Source organism: Chrysemys picta, chromosome 20 (genome assembly GCF_011386835.1).
Source record: "Chrysemys picta bellii isolate R12L10 chromosome 20, ASM1138683v2, whole genome shotgun sequence".
Taxonomy (NCBI): Eukaryota; Metazoa; Chordata; order Testudines; family Emydidae; genus Chrysemys; species Chrysemys picta.
Window position 1 is genome coordinate 16,624,877 of NC_088810.1, and position 21,484 is coordinate 16,646,360.

The 21,484-nt window shown below is 51.7% G+C and overlaps 1 protein-coding gene across 4 annotated transcripts in view; it reads left to right on the forward strand.

The window, feature by feature from the left end:
- ZNF687 (zinc finger protein 687) overlaps positions 1-21,484 on the forward strand; it is a 48,549-nt gene that overhangs the window by 16,075 nt on the left and 10,990 nt on the right. For 3 of the 4 annotated variants that reach the window (XM_008170341.4, XM_008170342.4, XM_065574167.1), the window contains exon 2: positions 11,890-14,153. In XM_008170341.4, the coding sequence (XP_008168563.2) occupies positions 11,910-14,153 (2,244 nt within the window). In that variant the 5' untranslated portion in view covers positions 11,890-11,909. Of the gene's footprint in view, positions 1-4,575; positions 4,607-11,889; positions 14,154-21,484 lie in introns of those variants that run through there. The other variant, XM_065574166.1, reaches the window with a different exon arrangement.

Consider the following 21,484-nt stretch of genomic DNA (forward strand, 5'->3'; position numbering starts at 1 on the left):
TCAGTGCACAAAGACGGCTTCTGTTGATAGACCTGAGGACGACTCCTCTCGGTATTTTTTTAAGGGAGGGAGGGTAGTGGGTGGGATCCTCCAGCCAGCAGTCCTGGTTCCTAGCTAAGCATAAAGCCACTTGCACCCGCACTAAACCATTAGGCTTTACAGTGCATCTGTGTAGAGAGCTGCCTAATATTAGTGGTAATGATTAGGGGTTAGATCCGAGGCTGGGACTCTAAAATCCGGGGTTCTATCCCTTGCTTTGGGAAGTGGTGTGGTCTAGTGCTTAGACCAGAGAGGATGGGTTCCAGGCCCAGCCCTGCCACTGACTTGCTGTGTGACTTTGGGCAAATTCCTTCCTTCGTCGTGCCTCAGTTTCTCCGTACGATGATGATGCAAACTCTCCTTGGTAACATTTTCAGATGGCACAAAAACTGAGGGAGTGGTAAAGATTGAGAGGAACAGGTCAGTTCTACGGAAAGATCTGGATCACTTGGGGCGGGGGCTCATTTGAACATGTCTTAATGTGGCCAAAAGCAAGGTCCTGCATCTAGAAACAAAGAAGGGTTGGCCACTTTGAGAAGATGGGGGGACTGTCTCCTGGAATGCAGTGACACTGAAAAGGACTTGGGGGTTGGGGTAGATAACCCCTGAACCTGAGCTCAGAGTGCAGTACTGTAGCTAAGTGGGTAAATCTGATTCTTTGCTGTATAAACTGGGGAATATCAAGTAGAAGTAGGGAAGTGGTGTTATCTTTGTATATAGCATTATTGCAGGGGTGGGCAAACAGCCTGCCAGCCATTTTAAGCTCGTCCTCGAGCTCTCGCTGGGGAACAGGGTCAGGGAGGGGTGCTTGCCCTGCTCCAGCCAGGGAGCAGGGTCGGGGCCACTCCACACTGCTTCCAGAAGCAGCGGCATGGCCCTGTTCTGGCTCCTACGTGTAGTGGGCAGCCAGGGGGCTCTATTCTGCACGCTGCCCCCGCAGCTCCCATTGGCTGGGAACTGCGGTCAGTGGGAGCTGCAGGGGCGGCGCCTGTGGACGGGGCAGTGCGCAGAGCTGCCTGGTTGCGGCTCCACGTAGGAGCCGGAGGGGGGACATGGCCGCTGCTTCCAGGAGCTGTTTGAGGTAAGTGCTGCCTGGAGCCTGCACCCCTGAGCCCTAACTTCCTGCCCCAGCCTTGATCCCCCTCCTGCCCTCCAAACCCCTTGGTCCCAGCCCGGAGAACCCTCCTACACCCCAAACTCCTCATCCCCAGCCCCACCCCAGAGCCCGCACTCCTTCCCACACCCCACTCCCCTGCCCCAGCCCTGATCCTTCTGTCCCAGCACCTAAACCCCAAATTCCTACACCCCAAAATGTTTGCCCGCCCCTGCATTAGTGAGACTGTCCAGTTCTAGTGTGCACTTAAGCACTTAAATAAGGATGTTGACAAGTTGGGAAGGTTCAGAAAAGAGCTACAAGAAGATTCATGGTCTGGAAAGCCTGCCTCATAGAGGAAGACTAAAGAAGCTCAGGGTTTGTCTACGCTTAAAATGCTAAAGCAGACAGCTGTCATGCTGTAGCACTTCAGTGTAGAAGTCAGAATTCTTCCCGTCAGTATAGGTAATCCGCCTCCCCAAGAGGCGGTACTTAGGTCAACAGAAGAATCCTTCCATGTAGGCAGTGCTAGGTCGGTGGGAGAATCTTCCCTTGACCAAGCGCTGTCTACACGGGGACTTAGGTTGGTTTAACTGCGCTGCTCAGAGGTGTGGATTTTTCACACCCCAACCAACATGGTTAAACAGATTTCGTTTTCTAGTGTAGACCAGGCCTCAGCCTGTTTAGTTTATCCAAGAGGAGTTTAAGGAGTGACTTGTTCACGGTCTGCAAGTACCTACATGGGAAAATTCCCGAGAGAGAGCTCTTTAATCTAGTAGGAAAAGGAAAGCAAGATCCAGTGGCTAGAAGCTGAAGCTAGACAAATTCAACAGAGGATAATTAACCATTGGAACAATTTACTTAGGGAAGTGGTGGGTTTTTTTCATTGCTTTGGGAATCTTTACATTGAAGAGATCTGCTGTAGCTCAACCAAAAGTTAGCAGCTTGCTGCAGTAATTTGGGGGTGACCGTCTCTGGCCCATGTTCTGCAGGAGCTCAGACAGGACCATCACGATGGTCTGTTCTGGCCTTCAAATCTTTGAAGCTCCATTTAGCCTGTGGGGGAGTTGGGTTTACACCACTCTGCAGAGACGCGGGGACTTTTGCCTCTTAACGACATAGAAGACTCAGGATCCCAGGACATCCCTGAGGCAGGCACGCAGCTTTCACTACCTCACCCATGCCTGAAGAAAGATGGCCTAGAGCTTGGCGTTAGGAGGTGCTGCGAGGTAGGGAGAGCTGTTGATGATTGAGCAGGGGAGGAAGAGGGGAGTCTCCATATGATCTGGGTTTGAGAACTTAAGCTACGGCTTCGCTAGAAACACCGCAGCCCACCAGTGTAGACGCTCGCTAAAGCAACCGGAGAGGTTCTCCCATCGGTGTAGTTGATCCACCTCCCCGAGAGGCAGTAACTAGGTCACGGGAAGAATTCTTCTGTTGACCTAGCGCCACCTACACCAGGGTTGCGCCACCTACACCAGGGTTTAGGTCAGCTTCGCTACATCGCTCAGCAGTGCGGGTTTTTCACCTCCTCCCTGAGCGACGTAGCTGGATCCACCTCACTTTTTAGTGTAGACCCGGCTGTAGTTTCGATACATTTTTTTTGGCCCCACTTCCATCCCTCTGCCATTGGGCTGGCCTCTAATCTGACAAACTTTTCCAGCTCTGCAATTAGCAGAGAGGAGCAGCCCATGGTCTGGTTTGTCTCCCTGTTGCACTGTGCCCTTTGCACACAGGCCATCCTTAGACAAGTCACGCGTTTCTGTGAACAGGCTTGGGGGCGGGGGGGAGGGTATTCGGTGGGGGGTGAGGATAAAACTTGATTCTCCTTACAGAGCAACTTACAGAAGCCGCTTCCTCCTTCTGCAAGGAGGCCATTTGCAACACGGCCTGTGCATTTCAGCCAGTGACTGTTCTACCCACTGGCAGTCTGGTCTGCCTTTAATAAGCATGTTGGGCTGATTACTGCAGTTGTTAAATAAGCCAGTTTAATGCCCCCGGTAGGACTGAACAGTAGTTACATGGTTGAGTTGCAATGAAGACGCCCCTGTCACGGCAATACTGCGTGTGCCGCGTATCCAGCCAGAAATGGACGTGACGGGCTCACGGTTAATGTGTGTGTGGACTAACCAGAAACCATATCCTTTGGCTTAAAATTGAAAGCACAAATGTTCCTTTAGATTATCAGCATGGCTCCCCATTAAGGGTTCCTCATTTTGCGAGACCCTGACGACAGTTGCCCACGGCTGGGTTGCTTTTGTGTTCCAGACTATCCAAACCAAGAACAGGCACTGGGGCCAGAGGCTATGTAGTCACTGGAAAAAGAGGTGCATCTTTACACTGAGTTCATCTCCATTTAAAAACACATCATCTTGTCCCAGACGTAGCCAGAACGAACTGGTCTCTGGTATTTGTGTCCTGTGCTCTTTGGGGGAGGGGTGGTAGTTTGATAACAGAACCGTGAGCTTTTAGATTTGAAATCTTACATTGATCTCTAGTTAATTTTAAAACGGGGATCGTGGTGCTTGAAACCCTGGGCGGGGTTGGGGTGGCCTAGATTTGGGTTCTAATCCTGGTTCTGCCTCTAGGTCACTCTACGACTTCCCCACTCTGTGTCTGTTTTTCAGTCTGTCAAATGAGAATGACTCCATACCAGGGGTCGTCGATAGGCGGACTGCCGGCCAAATCCGGACCGCCAGACACTTTTGAATGGACCGCAAAATCTTTTTGCCATCGTCATTCTAAATTTATCACCATCATTGTTATAATTTTTGTATGATTTTTCTCTGGAGTCTGGACCTTGACTATATCTTGACCAAGAAATGTGGATCTTGACAAAAAAGAATTGATTTACTCCCCTTATCAAGTGCTTAGATACCTGCAGATTAAATAGTACAGTAAGGACTGGTTCCTGAGTCACGCTGTAGCCTGGGTAGAGTGCCTTTCAGTACCATCAGTAACCAAAGTGTATGGCAGTGCAGTACCCCCAAAATGATGTATTTTTTAGTCTCCTGTTTAGCTAACTCTGCTACAGTCCTAGTGAAGACAAGGCAGTTTGTAGTGTTCACGTCAGTTAGCAGGTCACAGTAAGCTGTAGGCTGTCCCGTGGCAGTTTGAGATAAAGACGGGGAGCTTGCCGTGACCTGCTAACTCATGTGGAAACTACAAACTGCCTTGTCTTCACCTGGATTTTACCATGCGTGTGTGAGCTCGAGTTAAGAACACCGCCTGTTTTCCTAGTGAAGACACAGGCACAGTTGCTACGGTGCAGATGGGATCTCCGTGGAATAGTGACTTCTAAGAACACACACAACCCCCCTGTGGGGGTGGAGGGGAATTTGCCATTGACCCTAAACCACGAGGAAACGCTCATGTAATCAGCCCTGTGCAGAGTCAACGATCCTCCCTCAAGAACAATTTCTTCAGGGAGCGATCAGTTGAAGAGCGTCTCTGGGAGCATGGAAGCTATGAACGGTTTGTAAATGCCTCTTACTTTCTGTTTTTAAAATAGTGAGGTTTTCAAAGACAACGGAAGGAGGTTAAAATGGGGTCTTGTCTCCTACCGTGGGGGGCAGGGTGTATTTTTAAAAAGAAAAAGTAAAAAAACTTAGAAGGGGCGCAGGAGAAAATAACTAATCTATGGAAACACCAGGACGACACGGGGCAGAATTTGGCTTACCCCTGTATTTGAGAAATGAAATGTCTGGGTTCCCCCCCCCCCCCAGTGGAGATCACGTGCCTCTGCTTGTACAAAGACATAAATGCAAATTGTTTATAGTAGAATAAGTGGGAGTAAACTGCAACGCCGGATGTTAGGGCAGATGTTGAATAATTAGTCTGATGCATAAATAAAAAGCAGCATGCAAGTTGCGTGTGACACCAGGCCGCATAATGACGGTGCTTGTCTCAACAGCAGAAAAGCTTACGTTCAATGTTTCATAAGCATTCTTTAAAATATGCCTATTTGAGAATTTACTGCGGATGAGAAGTGACAGCCCTGGAGACCGGTGTGTCTAGTATACCAGAACCAGTGTTTCATGGGCATTGCTCGTTCCCAAGCTAGTTTCAGTCTCTGGTTCTGCCAGGTCTTGGGCATTTCTATGGAGGTTGCCGCTGAAAGATTCTGTTCTGTCGGGGCTCTTATCCTACGTTCGTCACCGGAGTGTCGGAGCGCCTTCCCGTTGTGAATTGTGATGTGCCCATCAGCTGTCACGGGTGGCTCGTTCCCTCTCTCCTCCCAAGGAAGAATGTTACGTGCAGGGGAGTGTTTTGTTTTGGTAGGGTTTTGTTTTCAAATGTTACACACTGTGTTGTGTTTGTCAGGGAAGGCGGGTTGAAGTGCACCTGGCACTCGTAGCAGGAGGTGGGGAGGTCTGGGATGGGCCGTAGTTCCCACGGGAGATTGTTCCACAGCTGAAAGAAGCTCTGTCTGACGCCAGCCGAGCTGGACCCTGGGGGTGGAAAGTTCCTCTGGGCCCGAGGAACAGAGCTGCCAACTGAACTTGAGGCTCTTAGGTTATGTAGCTGGGAACGTGCTTCCCGCTGTCGGCAGCGACACGCTAGCTCTGCTTGAGCTAACAGCACCCTGACAGTAGTGGCATAGCTGGCGTAACACAGGTTAGGTTAGCTGCCCGAGTACGTATCCTGGGTGTGCTTGCACTCAGACAGCGAGTCCAAACTGCCGCCCATGTGATCCTGGCGACACTCGCTCAAGCAGAGCTGCCGCCTGTCTGTCTGCCCCAGCTGGGAAGCAAGCTCCCAGCTGCAGTGTAGACGTCGTCTTAAATCTGCTGGGCCTGGGCCATTGAGCACTTTGAAGGTCTGGACAAAAGCAAGTTTTACTGCTCAAAAGTTTGAGTAGCAGCCGTGTTAGTCTGTATCCGCAAAAAGAACAGGAGTACTTGTGGCACCTTAGAGACTTACACGTTTATTTGAGCATAAGCTTTCTATGCATCCGATGAAGTGGGCAGTAGCCCACGAAAGCTTATGCTCAAATAAATGTGGTAGTCTCTAAGGTGCCCCAAGTACTCCTGTTCTTTTTGCTCAAAAGTGAGGTTATTTTGGTTACTGAAGCCGTGTCCAATGCTGCTTCTCAAAATTGAGGTTGAGCTGCATAAGGGGACGTCTTTCACCTTCCCCGATGTCCAAGTTGGCATTCAAAAAACTCCTCTTGGTTGTCTCTTCTCCATGCCCACGTGCGGATGAACCTGTTCCTAGTAAGAGGGAAGCTGTGCGTAGAGAGGAGAATCGTTTGCACTGTCTATAGTCTCCATGTTAGTATTGGAGGGAGTGTGCACAGGTAAACTAGAAATCCAGGGAGCATGTTGAATCTGTTCCAAGGGGGAGAATTTTCCTAAACAAATCCTTGCTTTGTTGGCGTAGGCCAATTGTTGATTTTTTTCCGGGGCGTCTTTGTGTGCAGCAACCTGCTTGTCTCCTCTCTTGTCTGTAAATAGTCGTACCCTGCCAAACCGGGATGAGAAAAATCATTATTTGAAAAACGAACTTCCCTGCAGAATCGTGTGTGAGGCTAAGCGGGCCAGTGTGCTGGGAAAACAGATGGCAAATGATGGAGCTGAGCATAACATACAGAGGTCCTCTGTCCCGGCTCTTTGAAATCCCACTTCTTTTCAACATATTCCTTCTGCTGAGAGGTCTAATGGAGCCTCTCCTCCCACATCACTTATGACATCTCTGCATTGTCGCTAGTCATGGCTGGAGGAACATCATGTGGTCTCTTGAAACTTGTTTGTGTAGGACGGGGTTTAATCGTAGTGGAGGTATCTTCTATTGCTAATAAAATCCCCTCTTTTCCTACTCGGGTGTCCAGCCCAGGATCATTCCCTCCGGTATCTTCTAGTCGCTCTTCTATCAAATCTGCTTTTAAATGTCTCCGCAGACAAGGCTCCTCTTCCCTTGGGAGATGACGCCAGAGCCTTAATAGGTCTCAGTGTCACTTAAATTTTCCCTTTTGTAATTTCAGCCCATTCTCTGTATCACTTATCCCCTTGTGCCTCCCAGCCGTTTCCTTTCCTCCTATCGAAATCCTTCCCAATCTGGTAGACAATGTTTTGCGCGCTCTCCCCTTTCAAGTGTAATGAGGACTCTGAACAAATTCTGTTTTCCACACTAGCCTCCCTTCTAGCGTATGTCTGCACTGCAATTATATACACATGGCTGACCCGTGCCAGCTGGCTTGGGCTAAGGAACTGTTTAAATGCTTAATTGTAGCCATTTGGGCTTGGGCTCTGGGACCGTGTGAGGTGGGAGGGTCCCAGAGCTCACGTCTACACCTACATCACCACCCCTTAGCCCAGGCGTGGACAAACTTTTTTGGCCCGAGGGCCACATTGGGGTTGCAAAACTGTATGGAGGGCCGGGTCGGGAAGGCTGTGCCTCCCCAAACAGCCTGGCCCCTGCCCCCTATCCGCCCCCTCCCACTTCCTGCCCTCTGACTGCCCCCCTGAGAACCCCCAACCCATCCAACACCCCCCCCTTTGTCCCCTGACTGCCCTCTCCCAGGACACCCCCACCCCTAACTGCCCCCGGGACCCCACCTCCTATCCAACCCCCCCTGCTCCCAGTCCCCTGACTGCTCTGACCCCTGTCCACACCCCCGCACCCTGACAGGCCCCCCCCGGGACTCCCACGCTTATCCAACCCCCCCATCCACCCCCCCAGAACCTCTGCCTCATACAACTGCTCCTGACTGCCCCCGGGGACCCCCAGCCCCCTTACCATGCCACTCAGAGCAGCATGTCTGGCAGCCGCGCCGCCCAGACAGAGCCAGCCGCGCTGCTTGGCAGAAGCGCGCAACCCCGCCACCCAGAGCACTACCCGCCCGGCGGCGTGGCTGCAGGGGAGGGGGGACAGCGGGGGAGGGGCCAGGGGCTAGCCTTCCCGGTCAGGAGCTCAAGGGCCGGGCAGGATGGGCCCGTGGGCCGTAGTTTGCCCCCCTCTGCCTTAGCCTGAGCCCCATGAGCCCGTGTGGGCTGACAGACCCTCCAGGGGTGTCTAATTGCAGTGTAGCCACACTTAGTGTCTGTTTTGCAGGGCACAGCTATTTGGCTCGGCACTGGAAGAGTACCACTGAGACGCTCACCCGCATGGTACGATAGATGACATTGGTGCAGCGTGGGGATGTCTCTGGTGGTGGTCAATCGACTGAACAGAGATCCCCCTTGGAATGACCGATTGTGAGGGTTAAAAATATAACTAGACTAAACCTACTTACTAAGCTGTCTACAGTGGCTTTCCTAGTGGGTTTTAAAACCCTGCTTATGCTCAGTCATCGTGAAACAGGTTTCTAATGAGGTCTCGAGGACACGAATGAGACCAAACCATGTATGAAAACAGGTTTAGCTAAGACTCAGAACTAGGTTTCTTACCCCCATTTGACCCCACATGTGCTGGCCACCTGAACCATGTTAAAACATTTACTTCCACAGTGTCTGTCATTCTTAATCATGTTCTTAGAACACTGCAGGTCAATGTAGCTGCAGCTAGAGTGGCCCATGGAAATGCCTTATGTTAGTGCAGAGACAGTGACCTGCTACAGTTAGCCGCATGCCTTCATCATAAAGACCATGTCTTTGGTTTGGTGCCATCACACAGGACTGTTTGCGGTGCCTTTCTACACTGGGGGGAGGGATAGCTCAGTGGTTTGAGCATTGGCCTGCTAAATGAAGGGTTGTGAGTTCAGTCCTTGAGGGGGCCATTTAGGGATCTGGGGCAAAAACCAAAAAAAATAATAATTGGGGATTGGTCCTGCTTTGAGCAGGGGGTTGGACTAGATAACCTCCTGAGATCCCTTCCAATCCTGATATTCTATGATTCTATGATCAGTGGCTCTCAACCTTTCCAGACGACTGTACCCCTTTGAGGAGTCTGATTAGTGTCGTGTAGCCCCAAGTTTCACCTCACTTAAAAACGACTTGCTTACAAAATCAGACATAAAAATACAAAAGTGTCACAGCCGCACTGTTACTGAGCAATTGCTGACTTTCTCATTTTTACCATAGAATTATAAAATCAATCGGAACATAAATATTGTACTTACATGTCAGCATATGGTATATAGAGCCGTATAAACAAGTCATTGTCTGTATGAAATTGTAGTTTGTACTGACTTTGCTGGTGCTTTTTAGGTAGCCTGGTGGAAAACTAGGCAAATCTTGAGGTGAGTTAATGTACCCCTTGGAAGACCTCGGAGTAACCCCAGAGTACACATACCCCTGGTTGAGAACCACTGTTCTACAAAAGTTTGGAACGGCTGCAGCCTTAATCTAGGTTAATACCATTCTGCAATCTGTTTTGTGCAGAGCCCCAGTAACAGAACCAGACCAGGCCAGGGTGTGTGTGCGCTGTAGCTGCGTTCTTTGCATGATGTGACTTTGCCATCTGTGAAAACATGCTGTCATTTCTTATTTAGGACGCTTTTCCTTGGTGTGCTTTGAGAGCCCGCTCCCTCGCTGATCCCCTCTGCCACAGAGGAGCTGTTGCTTCCCACCGGTCGGTCGTGTAGACCACATGCACGTGTGCGCCAATTTTAAAACAACACCAGTATTCAGCCCAACAAGAGCTCTTCTGAGAAACTCGTCCTGTCCTTCCCCAAATAAACGTAGCGAGACAGAATGGTTTTGCTCACATATGTGTTTGTGGGGGCTCAGAACAATGTGCTGCTTACAGATAGTCAGAGGGCTTGTCTGCACTTGGAAACACTATAGTGGGGGGAGGGATAGCTCAGTGGTTTGAGCATTGGCCTGCTAAACCCAGGGTTGTGAGTTCAATCCGTGAGGGGGCCATTTAGAGACTTGGGGATTTAGTTAGGGATTGATCCTGCTTTGAGCAGCGGGTTGGACTAGATGACCTCCTGAGGGACCTGATATTCTGTGATTATCTACGTTGATGGAATGCTCCCATCAGTATAGGTAATCCACCTCTCCGAGAGGCAGTAGCTAGGTCAGTGGTCTTCTATTCACCTAGTGCTGCTACAGGGGGATTTAGGTGGGCTTAACCCCCCTCAGGGTGTGGATTTGTTACACCCCTGAGTGAGGTAGCTGTGTTGACCTGACACGTCCATGTAGCTAAAGAAGCCTGCAAGTTAAAGTACCAACTCTTGGAAGCGTCACAGTTAAGATGGAGGTGAAAAGCCCAGCTACTCATAGAACTCTTACAAGGTTGTGAACAAGCATTAATGAGGCAGGGGAAATACAGCTGCTGAAATATTGGCCCAATCATGGAAGATCTTTCATGTGTCATCTTAGAATTGGGTTTTTTAAGAGTTTTGGTGTTTGCCAGATATTTTGCCACTTATTCCTACAAATCGATGACATCAAAGGGGCAATTCTTCTAGTAAATGTCATGATGAATATTTCGGAAGCTTAGGGTGACCAGACAGCAAGTGTGAAAAATCGGGACGGGGGTGAGGGGTAATAGGAGCCTATATAAGAAAAAGACCCCAAAATTGGGGCTGTCAGTATAAAATCGGGACATCTGGTCACCCTACTGAAGTTCCTGATGGAGCGAAGGGGTTAGATGTGGTTTATAGCACAATGTTCCAGTGGGTTATCTGATGGTTATTGCTAGAAGTTGGCCTATGTATGTGTTTCAGATAATCCACTCTTTGGGCCGTAAATTGGATTCTTTCCTGTTGTCAGTCTTTCTGCAGGTTTCAGAATCATAAGTCGCATTCAGTCCTGGTGTAAGCAGGGCAATCATAGAATATCAGGATGGCCCCTTTATGATGGAGAGAGATGGGCAGATTTGTTTCATTCTGATCTTTTGGGCAGGTTGAAAATTTTACATCAGAACTGTTTTTTCGATAGAAAAAATTGGGGTTTTGACTAAAGTTTCCCCCAGCTGTCCACAGAGAACTTTGGCTGTGTTCCAAGAGGCAGTAAAGAATTTTTTCAGATCCCATGGGCATTCCGACGGGCACGTCTTAGTAGCATCCAAGCGCCTGATGTGACACTAGATTTGCGAAGAGTGGGATAACAGGGTTTGTGGAGACGTATCCTCGGTGCCGCCGTGGTCGTTTTGAGCTCTATGAATCCATGTTCTCACAGCGAACAAACCCTTGTGACTCCGGTGTGAGGTGCTTATTCCAATTTTACAGAAAAAGATGCAGTAAACAGCAGTAGGGAGGGGCAAAGTGATGTATGCCCAAGGGGGTCAGAGCTGGGACTAGACAGCAAGGATGGCTTAGGGATTAGGGTGTTGACCTGGGACTTGGGAGAACCCGGTTCAATTCCCACCCTGCCACAGGCCTCCTGTATGACGTGGGGTGAGTCAAAAAGGTTACATCTCTATGGCAGTCCTAGGGTGTGACTGCAGCTCGTGTAGACGTACCCAAGCTGGTTAGATTGAAGCTAGCTCGGGTCCCGGAGTAGCGAAGCCCCGGCGGCGTGGGCTTTGGCGAGGAGTGTACCCACCTGGAACCCCCTGGGTAATTACTCACAATTACTCGTCATTACACAGCGTCACTGCTGCATGACCCTAGCTAGCTAGGTTAAGGCTAGCGTGTGTATGTCTGTGAGCTGCTATGGGACTGCAGTGGAGACATGCACCCAGGGGTTGTGAGGATAAATACGCTAAGGCCCGTAGGGTGACGGGCCAGAACCTGGGATAGACCGACAGAGCTGGGGTTACAATGTCCGAGCTTCTGGTCCTGTGCTTGGCCTGCTGCTATGTGATGCCAGCATGTTCGGAAGGTTCCCTGCCCTGTGATATTAAATCCTTTGTCTTCCTTTTCTTAGACTCTGCCGGATTCTTCACCATGGGTGACATGAAGACCCCGGATTTCGATGACCTCTTGGCAGCTTTCGATATTCCGGACATCGACACCAACGAGGCCATCCATTCTGGCCATGAGGAGGCTGAGGCTCACATCAAGCAGGTCCCCGGGGAGCCCGTGGCCCCTGAACACGTCCTCCCCCACGCGGACATCACCGCCGTCAGCGTGATAGTGAAGAACACTGTCTGCCCCGAGCAGCTTGACCCCTTGGACGGCCGCGGCAAAGATGGGCATGGCCTCGGGCCCCGCCTGCTGCAGAATGGCTTTGGTGCCCCGGAGATGCCCAGGTCCCCCACCTCCAGGCCAGGGGAAGCAGTGGCATCATCCAACGGAGAGTGCTGGACATCAAAGGAGAAAGGGGCAAAACCCATGGACATCTTTTCCCACTTCAGCCCCGATCCCCACGAGGAGAACTCTGCGGATCTGATTGACAGGCCCCGAGAGGGCAAACAGAAAGAGAAAGCCCTCTCTGTGCCCTCTCTCTCCCCATCCCCCACCCCATCTCCTGCCCCGTCGCCAGACTGCAAAGAGCCAGATGGAGAGAGCACAGAGACCCTCCAGCCAGCTTTCCCGCAGTCCTTTGAAACCAGTCAAGCGGGGGGCGTGAATGGCTCCCCTGCCACCATCCCCATGATCAAGAAAGAGGAGTCCGACTCGGAGGAGCTGGACCATGGGGCCAGCCCTAAGGGTTTGGCTGCAGCCCTGCGTGACAGCCCCTTGGGGCACCTGAAGTCGGTCACTGTCCGCTACTCCACGGATGATTCCCCCGTCACGTCCTGGCCCAGCTCAGATCCAAACCTTGACAGCAGCACCAGCAACCTCCCCGAAGTGAAAAACTCGCCCACCAGCCCTCAGGAGCCGTTCTTCAAACCTTCCCCACTGGCAGAGGGAAGCCCTGGACCCCTTGGCTCCCCCAAGCCGCTGGGGAGCATCCCCCTCAAGGAAGAGCAGGAGGCTCTAGAGAAACCCCCGCAGAGCATGTCAAGCGGCGAGGAGGAAGAGGAGGAGGATGAAGACGGCAGCAATGACTCCCCCTCTTCCAGTTCCTCGCGGCCTCTCAAAGTGCGGATTAAAACCATCAAGACGTCTTCCGGCAGCATCACCCGGACGGTGACCAGAGTCTCCTCTGATTCGGAGCCGGGAGCTGCCAAGCTGCCTTCGGAGCCAGGTTCTCAGGAGGCCGCCACCGAGGACTCCGTGCTCCCGGCTGCAGTGGTGAAAGAGGAGAGCGTGCTGGAGGTGCCCAAAAAGAAAATGGAGCTCTCCAGCCCCCTGAAAGTCATAGAAGGGCCCAAAATTGTCAGTGTCCAGCTGGGCAACGGCACCAAAATCAAAGGGACTGTTCTGCCCGTCACCACCATCCAGAACGCCAGCAGCGCCATGCTGATCGCCGCCAGCGTGGCCCAGCAGAAATCCGTGGTGCTGCCGGGCAAGGCCGTGACGAAGAACATTATCAACCTGGTGCCGCAGACCCTCCCCAAAGCCGACACCAGAACCAACGTCAGCACGGTGACCCAGACCACCACCGTCACCACCACGGCCAACCAGAAGGTCAACGGCACCACGGTGGTGATGGTGCAGCCGCAGAAGCCTTCGCCCACCATTGCCGGCACGGTCATTTCCAGGAGCCAGTCCAGCCTGGTGGAGGCTTTCAACAAGATCCTGAACAGTAAAAACCTCTTGCCAACCTACAAACCCAACCTGAATCCTCCGGCAGAGTCCAGCCTGACTCTCCCGCCCTTCGGGTATCGCTGCTTGGAGTGCGGGGACTCCTTCGCCCTGGAGAAGAGCCTGGCTCGGCACTACGACCGGCGCAGCATGCGCATCGAAGTGACCTGCAATCACTGCACCAAGCGCCTGGTCTTCTTCAACAAGTGCAGCTTGCTCCTCCACGCCCGGGAGCACAAGGACAAAGGCCTGGTGATGCAGTGCTCCCACTTGGTCATGAGACCTATTGCTCTGGATCAAATGATTGGCCAGCCGGACATCACCCCCATAGTGTCAGTGACCTCCCTCACTGCTGGCAAAGTGGCCGGGGTGCCTCAGGATGCCATGGCGACAGCTAATGGGGCTCAGGACCAACCCATCCTGCCCCTGAGCGGCGGCTCGGAGCAAACTAGCTATAACTGCTTCCGGTGTCTGGAGTGCAAGGAGCAATGCAAGGACAAAGCCGGGCTCGCTGCGCACTTCCAGCAGGCTGTGACCGCGGGAACAATCACCAGCACGGTAGGTAGAACAGCTTCGACCTTCTGCCAGAGGCCTCCTCTCTTTTTGCAGAGCTACCAGGCGTCCTAGCTCTTTCCTGAGGGAGGCAGCATGTCTAATGGTGAGACAGGGAGCATAGCGGGCGGGAGACCTGGATTCTACTCCCAGCTTTGCTATGGGTTCACTGTGTGACCTCAGGCAAGTCCTTCCCCCCCTGTTTCAGATTCTTCCTCTGCAGAATGAGGCTATTTACCCACAGGTAGAGGCATTCGAGATCCTGAGATGAAAGGCGTTGGGTATATGTTAGCAGCTCTCTCTATACTGCCTCGGACCTGATTACTTCCTGTATCATGCAGCCGCTATTTGCACAATTTCTATTCACAGAGGCAGCTTCTGTTGCAGGAAACCAGTCTGTTGTAGAGCAGCGGCTCTCGACCTTTTGGGGCTCAGGACCAGTTTGTAAACCTGGGTGGCCTGTTGCGACCCAGGAAATAGTTTCAGTGCAAACGATATCTGGTTTACGAAATATCTTACCCTCAATATTGAATAGACACGTCAATGTAGTAAGTACACAGTGCATACCATAGCGGCAGCTACTGCAGCTCCAGGACTGCGCGTCTGGCTGGGCTCTGGTGTCGCATCACCACTCTGGTTTGGCCGAGCTCCCCTGGCGGGACGACCAGGCCAAATTTGTGAAAGTGGCATCGCAACCTGGTACATGGAGTCACAGTGCCTCTCAAATTTGGCCCGGCTTGCCCCCGTCGTCATGGAGCCGAGCCTGGCCACCGCATAGGACTGGAGCCAAGGGCGCTGACTCCCATATGACTCGTTGACACGTTCTGGTAGCCCGCTTTTGGGTTGAATAACCTTATTGTAAAGGAGAAGGAATTGACCTGGGAGACTAAATGTGCTGCACTTAGTGAAATATGGGATGTAAGCATGTGCAAAGCTTGAAGAGTGCAAGGAGCAGAGGGTGAGGAAGATTGCTGAGAGTGGTGCAGGAAAGGTAATCTCAGACAACCGGATCTGTTAGCCTGGGGGATGGTCCCCAGGGAAAGCAGGGAAGCCTACAACTGAACTGGCGAAACCTTGAAAAACTATTTGAAAGGGAATGATCTTAAATTGACTGGGGGTCTCTCTGCCCTGTCACTACAGTTCAGGGTCTGCTGACTCTGCACATAGATATGCAGTTTCCAAAAGAGTTAATGCTCCCAGTATCTGTCTTGTTAGAGAAGAGCATAAAATTGCACATTCAGTTCTATGTAACCCACTTATACCTGGTCCCTTTCAATCCATATGTATATTTCAGAGATACCGGACAATTTCCCTGGCTTCTGTCACTTTTGTGGAAAGTTAGCAATTAACAAGTAATTAATCCTCTGTTGCACTTTTAAAAAACACATTTCTTTGTATTATCACTTGGGAAGTGGGGAATTTCTTGGAAGCAGGTTTAATTCGGTGGTGTTCCAAGTGGGGTGGATTCTCCGTCACTGGCAATTTTTAAATCATGGTTGGATGGTTAATCAAAATGATCTCTAGTTCAAAGAGGAATGAATTCAGGGAAGTTCTGTGGCCTGCATTATACAGGAGGGCTGATGAGATGATCAGAGTGGTCTCTTCTGGCCTTAGGCCTATGAATGGCTCTGTGGCATTCCCCTGTAGTATTAATTATGTGCAAAGGCACCCAGGGCCTTGTAATAGGCATCTGTATATTATTTAAATCTGGGGTGCGGGGCAGAATTAAATAAAGATGCTAATAAAAGATTAGGGTTCTTGCTAGAGTCTTGATCCGGTTGCTGCTTCCTGGTTTGTTGGCGCTAATCATCAAGTTAAGTCGGTGGAGGAACCTGGAGGTATTAGCTCCCTGCTTGAGAGCTAGGGCTGAGATCCCATCTACTTCCTGTTCGCTGCTAACACATCCTGGTTCTCTCAGCATGACAACATCCAACAGTCTCTCAGTATTAAAGCGGAGTATAGATTGATTTTTAAAAGGCGGAATGAGCTTGAATACCGTTTATTCCTACCTTGGTATCCAGAGTCCCATAGGGGACCTACAAATTCTGTCCACCTTAACTTTGTCCTTTTAAATTATTAAGCTCATTGGCTTCCTTCCTGTGCAAGGAATTTACTGTTCCACCTTCACTGTTTGTTTACTTCCGAGCACTGTTACAGCCAGATGATTGTTTAAATTCAGATATCACCAGGCTGTAGTTAAGGATGAGCACTCCTCTCTGTTAAAGGTTGGCTGTTGGCTCTAAAATCCTCCTGCTCACTGAAATTGGCTTGGAATTTGCTGTGTTTCATGAGGATGCAGATTGGGGATAGTGGTCCAAACTTGGGGCTGTTTGAATAAGGGGTTCCTGAGATACAGCCCTCTGATAAACAGCATGGTACAAATCCTTCTGGTTCTTGTAACACTTGTTTGCACATGTCTGGGTATCTTACTGTGTCTGTCACTTGGCATTTACTTTACCCATCACCCTATTGGGAGACAACATTAAGAAAGTTATTGACCTGAGAATTTGGACGTAGAGAACAGATTCAAACTGATGTTTGTGTACGTGGGGATTAGGGGGAGGATGTGGAAATGTGCATGAGTGTGAATAAGCATAGGGGGGAGGGATAGCTCAGTGGTTTGAGCATTGGCCTGCTAAACCTAGGGTTGTGAGTTCAATCCTTGAGGGGGCCATTTAGGGATCAGGGAGAAGGGATGGTACTTGGTCCTGCTGTGAAGGCAGGGGACTGGATTCAATGACCTTTCAAGGTCCCTTCCAGTTCTATGAGATAGGTATATCTCCATATTAGCTGATGGCAGAGTTCCGGGAGGGGTGCTGTAGTCAGTGACCCCCCAGCCATCCCCATCAATCAGGGGTTCGAGCTATTTCTGCCTGTTAGAATGGGATTCTTTTACACTGTTTGGAAAGTAGCCTCTAGTATCCCAGCGACGTTAGAAGGCCCTGTTAGTGTCTTGAACGTACTGCTGCTCTGAATATTGCAATGCTGTGTATGATGCCCGTGCACAGCTCACACAAAGTGTACTGCAGAGAATTCCGCAAGCCCGGGTCGACCCACATGGACTCACCTCCGGAGGGACCCGGACGGGCGCTAGGGAGGCATGTGTATCTGACGTCAGGCATGGAGTAGCTCCGGGCGATGTGCTCCGGTGCTTCAACCCCAGTTGTACTCCCAGACCGCGAGGTCGAGTCCTGCCCTCAGCAGGCCTTTGAAACGAATGCTGGGCACCGGTGTGGCACCGCTTTCTCAGCTGATACAATTTCCAGCCCGGTGTCTTAATGTGACTCGTGCAAAGTGTTCCGCAGGGAAGCGATCGCGTACTTGGAGAACAGGTGCTGCCCTGAAGTGCCGATGCAGCGCTCTCTTCCACAGCTGGCGTTACGGATAGCATGCAGAACATGGGTAAGGCTGGGCTTCTGGGCCCTCGCTGTGTTACAAAGGCTGTGTGGGTCTGATGGAGAGATTCCCAAAGGGTCTGGAAAACTCCTTGGGGCACAGAGGTTGTTAGCGGGGAGTAGCATGGATGCGGTGCCTTTGTAGGACAGGTGAAGGCTCTTGGGGGGGAGGGGAGGGTGGATACTGCAGCCGGAGGTGGAATTGCCAGCTTGGGTCGACGTACACGTGCATGATTAAGCTAACGTTCAATAGCAGCGGGTGGGGCTAGCCGCGCAAGGACTTGGTGTCTGTCTGCCCCAGGAGGGAGCGAGGCCTTTTCAAGGCTAAAGTCAGCTAGAACAGTGGTGTGCAATCTTCTCCAGTAACCCCCACCCCCACCATTAACGGAATCTGTCTGTGCTCCACCCCCCTGTTACTGCACAACCAAGGCGGTGCCGGTGCTAGGCATAAGCAGAGTAAGCAATTGTGTAGGGTCTGAGCAGCCCAAAGGGGCCCCCTTTTTGTTGTTGTTTATGGCTCCAGTTGGTCACTGATTCCATGATTTTATGTGATCTTCGGGCTTCAGCCAGCTTGGGCTGGCAGGGGACTCGAGCTGTCAGCCCTGGCCAGTGGGGGGGCTTGGGCTGTCAATGTTTTTGGGGGGGAGGGGAAATGTACTTGCTTAGGACCCCCAAAGTTTTAGCACTTCCTCTGGGTTGTGTGGCCCACTGAGCTGAGTCGGGGTGGAGGTGGCGCTCCTTCCCTGCCCTCTGTAGTGTCCCTGCCACGGGCCGCCTGGTGTGGCTGCTTGGCCGTGCCCCCCCCCCAACAATCCGCCAGAGCGCACCCCACAGTTTGTCATCAGTGTCTGCCAAGATGTGGGGCCAGATTCTTGGGGCGTCTGTCGGGGCTGTGGCAAGCAGATTCCTCTTCCAGGCTGTTGGGCTGAGGTGCCCTTTGAAAGTGTCTGAGAAGAGGTAAATGGGCGAGTGCGGCTAGCAGCCGTGGGAGGGATGGAGCGTGCCCCCGGCTTCTACAGCTGCTGAGAGTGGACACTGGGCATGTCACAGATTGGACGGTCACGCTCCTTAGCCAGCCAGAGCACAGCCTACAACCAGATCTGCTTTAAGCTGAAGGTGGAGGGATAGATAAAGGAGCAAAGGGGAGAGGGAAAATATGCTCTGGTGAGGAAGAGGCTGAGACAGGGAGATGCACACCAGCCAACTCGCGAATGCTTAGTTACGGTAACCCACGTGGAATGAAACTTTCAACTCCTTGTGAAATAACCCGGACCTGTGCTTTCTCTCCCTGCCCTGTCAGCAACTGCACCCTCCAGACATTTCCCTGCAGGGCCACGCTCACCACCGCACTACAACAAAATGCACAGGAGGGGGAAGGACCCTTTGAGAATCCCACCACGTCCTTTGCCTAGCATGGCAGCACCTTACCTTCAAACCCACCTGATAATCACACCTCCCTCCACTAATCCCGTCTCCGGCAAAGAACAGCTCTTTCTGGTTCAGAAAAAGAATTCACTGCCGAGAAGCGTCGGTCCCGCAGAGTTAAGGGTGCCCGGTGGCACCTTGTGCCTTTCCAGGACATCGAGTTCAGCTCAATTCAAACGTCTGAAAAGCAGGAACTAGAGTTAAGGGAGACGGTAACTCTGTCCTCTCTGCGCGATGGCCAACACCCATCCTAGCCCTGTGCCTTGCAGAGAGTACAGAACACTTGGGTAATAGGGCATTTGAGCACAGGAGCGGCATCGAACACCTACGGGCATGTCTGGACACTGTTGGCATAGCCCCATCAGCCTGCACCGATAGAAGGGTTTTTCCGACAGCTTGAGAACCCCACCTCCCTGCTGCGGTGACGGAATGCTCTTCTGCCTACATGGGAGGGAGGTTGTTTGCCAGCGTAGTGGCGTTGGGCAGGAGCGTGGGTTTTCTCACACCCCTGGCTGGCACAGCTGTGACTATATAATGCTTCAGTGTAGACCAGGCCTAATGCAAAACGTGTTTAGATCCGGTGTGCACCAAGTCCACTCCAGAGGTGCAAGACCACAATGGTTGAACTGTACAAGGCCGTAACCCCCTCTTACGCCCTCTTCAACTTTACCTCCGGATTCCAGTTAGCACCATACTTACACTTACCCCTCCTTGACCCCATAGACCACGTCTACCAATCGCCATGGCAGGAAAGCGCCATGTATTGCTACTGACACGACTTACACATCTTCCTCGTGTCCCCTTATTACTGTGTCGCCCTTACCAAAGGATTTCCAGGGGCAATTGCTAGCCCCCAGGGGGCAGAGTTAAGGTGATGTTGCGGGGATGGCATGTACTGTACCTCTTTATTTCCTGGCTTTTGGAAGTTGAGCTGAATTCGAATGTTCTGGAAGGGCACAAGATACCATCAGGCAACCTTAACTCGGCACTGGCAAAGTGAATTAACAAGAGGCCATTCGAATTGCACAGCTCCTGTATTGTCCTTCTTTCCCTGTGTTCTGTCCTTGATGTCTGAACTCAGATGCCCAGATCTGGTTATGACTGGCCTGTCTCCCACCCCACCCCCTCCTGTCTGCTTTTCCTTTGTTGTTTTTATCTCTTGTGCTGCCTGAATTTGTCAGCAAAGTTTTCTCTGCTTCAGTAACTCCTAGGATCGGACAGAGCTGGAGTGAATGCGCACATAGCTCTGGAAGCTTGATCTAATTGCAGCCTTGGTTGCCAAATCTAAATAAGGGTGCTCTTCAGACACACGTGCCTCTTCTCCCCTCCCTCCCCCTCCCCCACCCGTCGCTTTTAGGAAAAGCCAGGACTGGTGTGTCGTGCAAAGTGCTCTCCCAAGCATGCGAGCCTGGACTCAGCGATGGAGTGCCGATCCGGGGCCCCTTGAGTTCTGAGAGTCTGTCCCAGCTACACGGTGTTGCAATCCCTTTCCTCCATTGTTGAGAGAGAGAGAGAGAGAGAGAGAGAGAGACTCGCCAGCCAACCTACAACAAACCGCTCCGAGCCCGAAACTCCTAGGCTGTTTGGAACTAGTCTTGGCTGCTTTCTCTTGTCCAGTCCATTGCTCCCTGGTAATTGCTCGCTGCTAAACTGTACTCGAAGGACTCCTCCTAGTACATTGGCCCCAAGCCTGAGTAATTATAGGGCGAGGTCCCTGGGGGAAGCAATGCCGGAGGCCCAGAGAGGACAGAGAGGAGGTATATGGCAGCTGGCTCTAGGCTGTGGATTTATGCAGCACCCTTTAAATCAAAGCGCTTTACAGAGTCACGGGGAGCCATCACCGTCACCGTTGAAAGGGTTAATTCAAGCTTTTCTGTCCTCGGGCTCCTGCACTCACTCCTCACTCCTCCTTTCTTCTTCCATCCACTGGCTCCAGCTGTCGACCTTGGCTTCTCCTCCCACAGCTCCTTCCTCCCACCCTTCCTGTGGCCCCCTCCGCCTCCTGAAATCCTCGGCCATGCTTCTGCTTCCCTCTTAACGACTGCAGCTCCCCTAAGCTTGGCCTTCGGCACATGCCGACCAACCGCGGCTCTTGCACGTACAAAGACCTGCGGCTCTACTGCTAGGATCCAGTACCCCCCCCCCCATTGATTCTAGTACAATGACAGAAAAGGGGGGGGGTTCTGGAACCAGTTTGGATGGAAGATGCACTGCAGAGTGAGACCGCTCTGGCTTACGTTGAACCGGCATCTTCCACCTGGTTGTTTTTATTTAGACTTTTGAGAAGCAGAAAAAGGTGCTTTTCTTCCACGCTTTGTGTTCTCCTAGCAGCCGTCGGGAAGCAAGTCAGTACAAGCAGCAGCCGCCCACGGGATACAAGTCACTGGAGCCGTGCTGCAGCGCCGACGCAATTGACATACCTGGCCCTTGCTAAGCGTTGCCCTCCAAGCAACCTGGGGCTGGCTTTGGGCTGTTCTGGTTCACGCTGACTGTTGCGTATTAATGTGTATTGCAGAC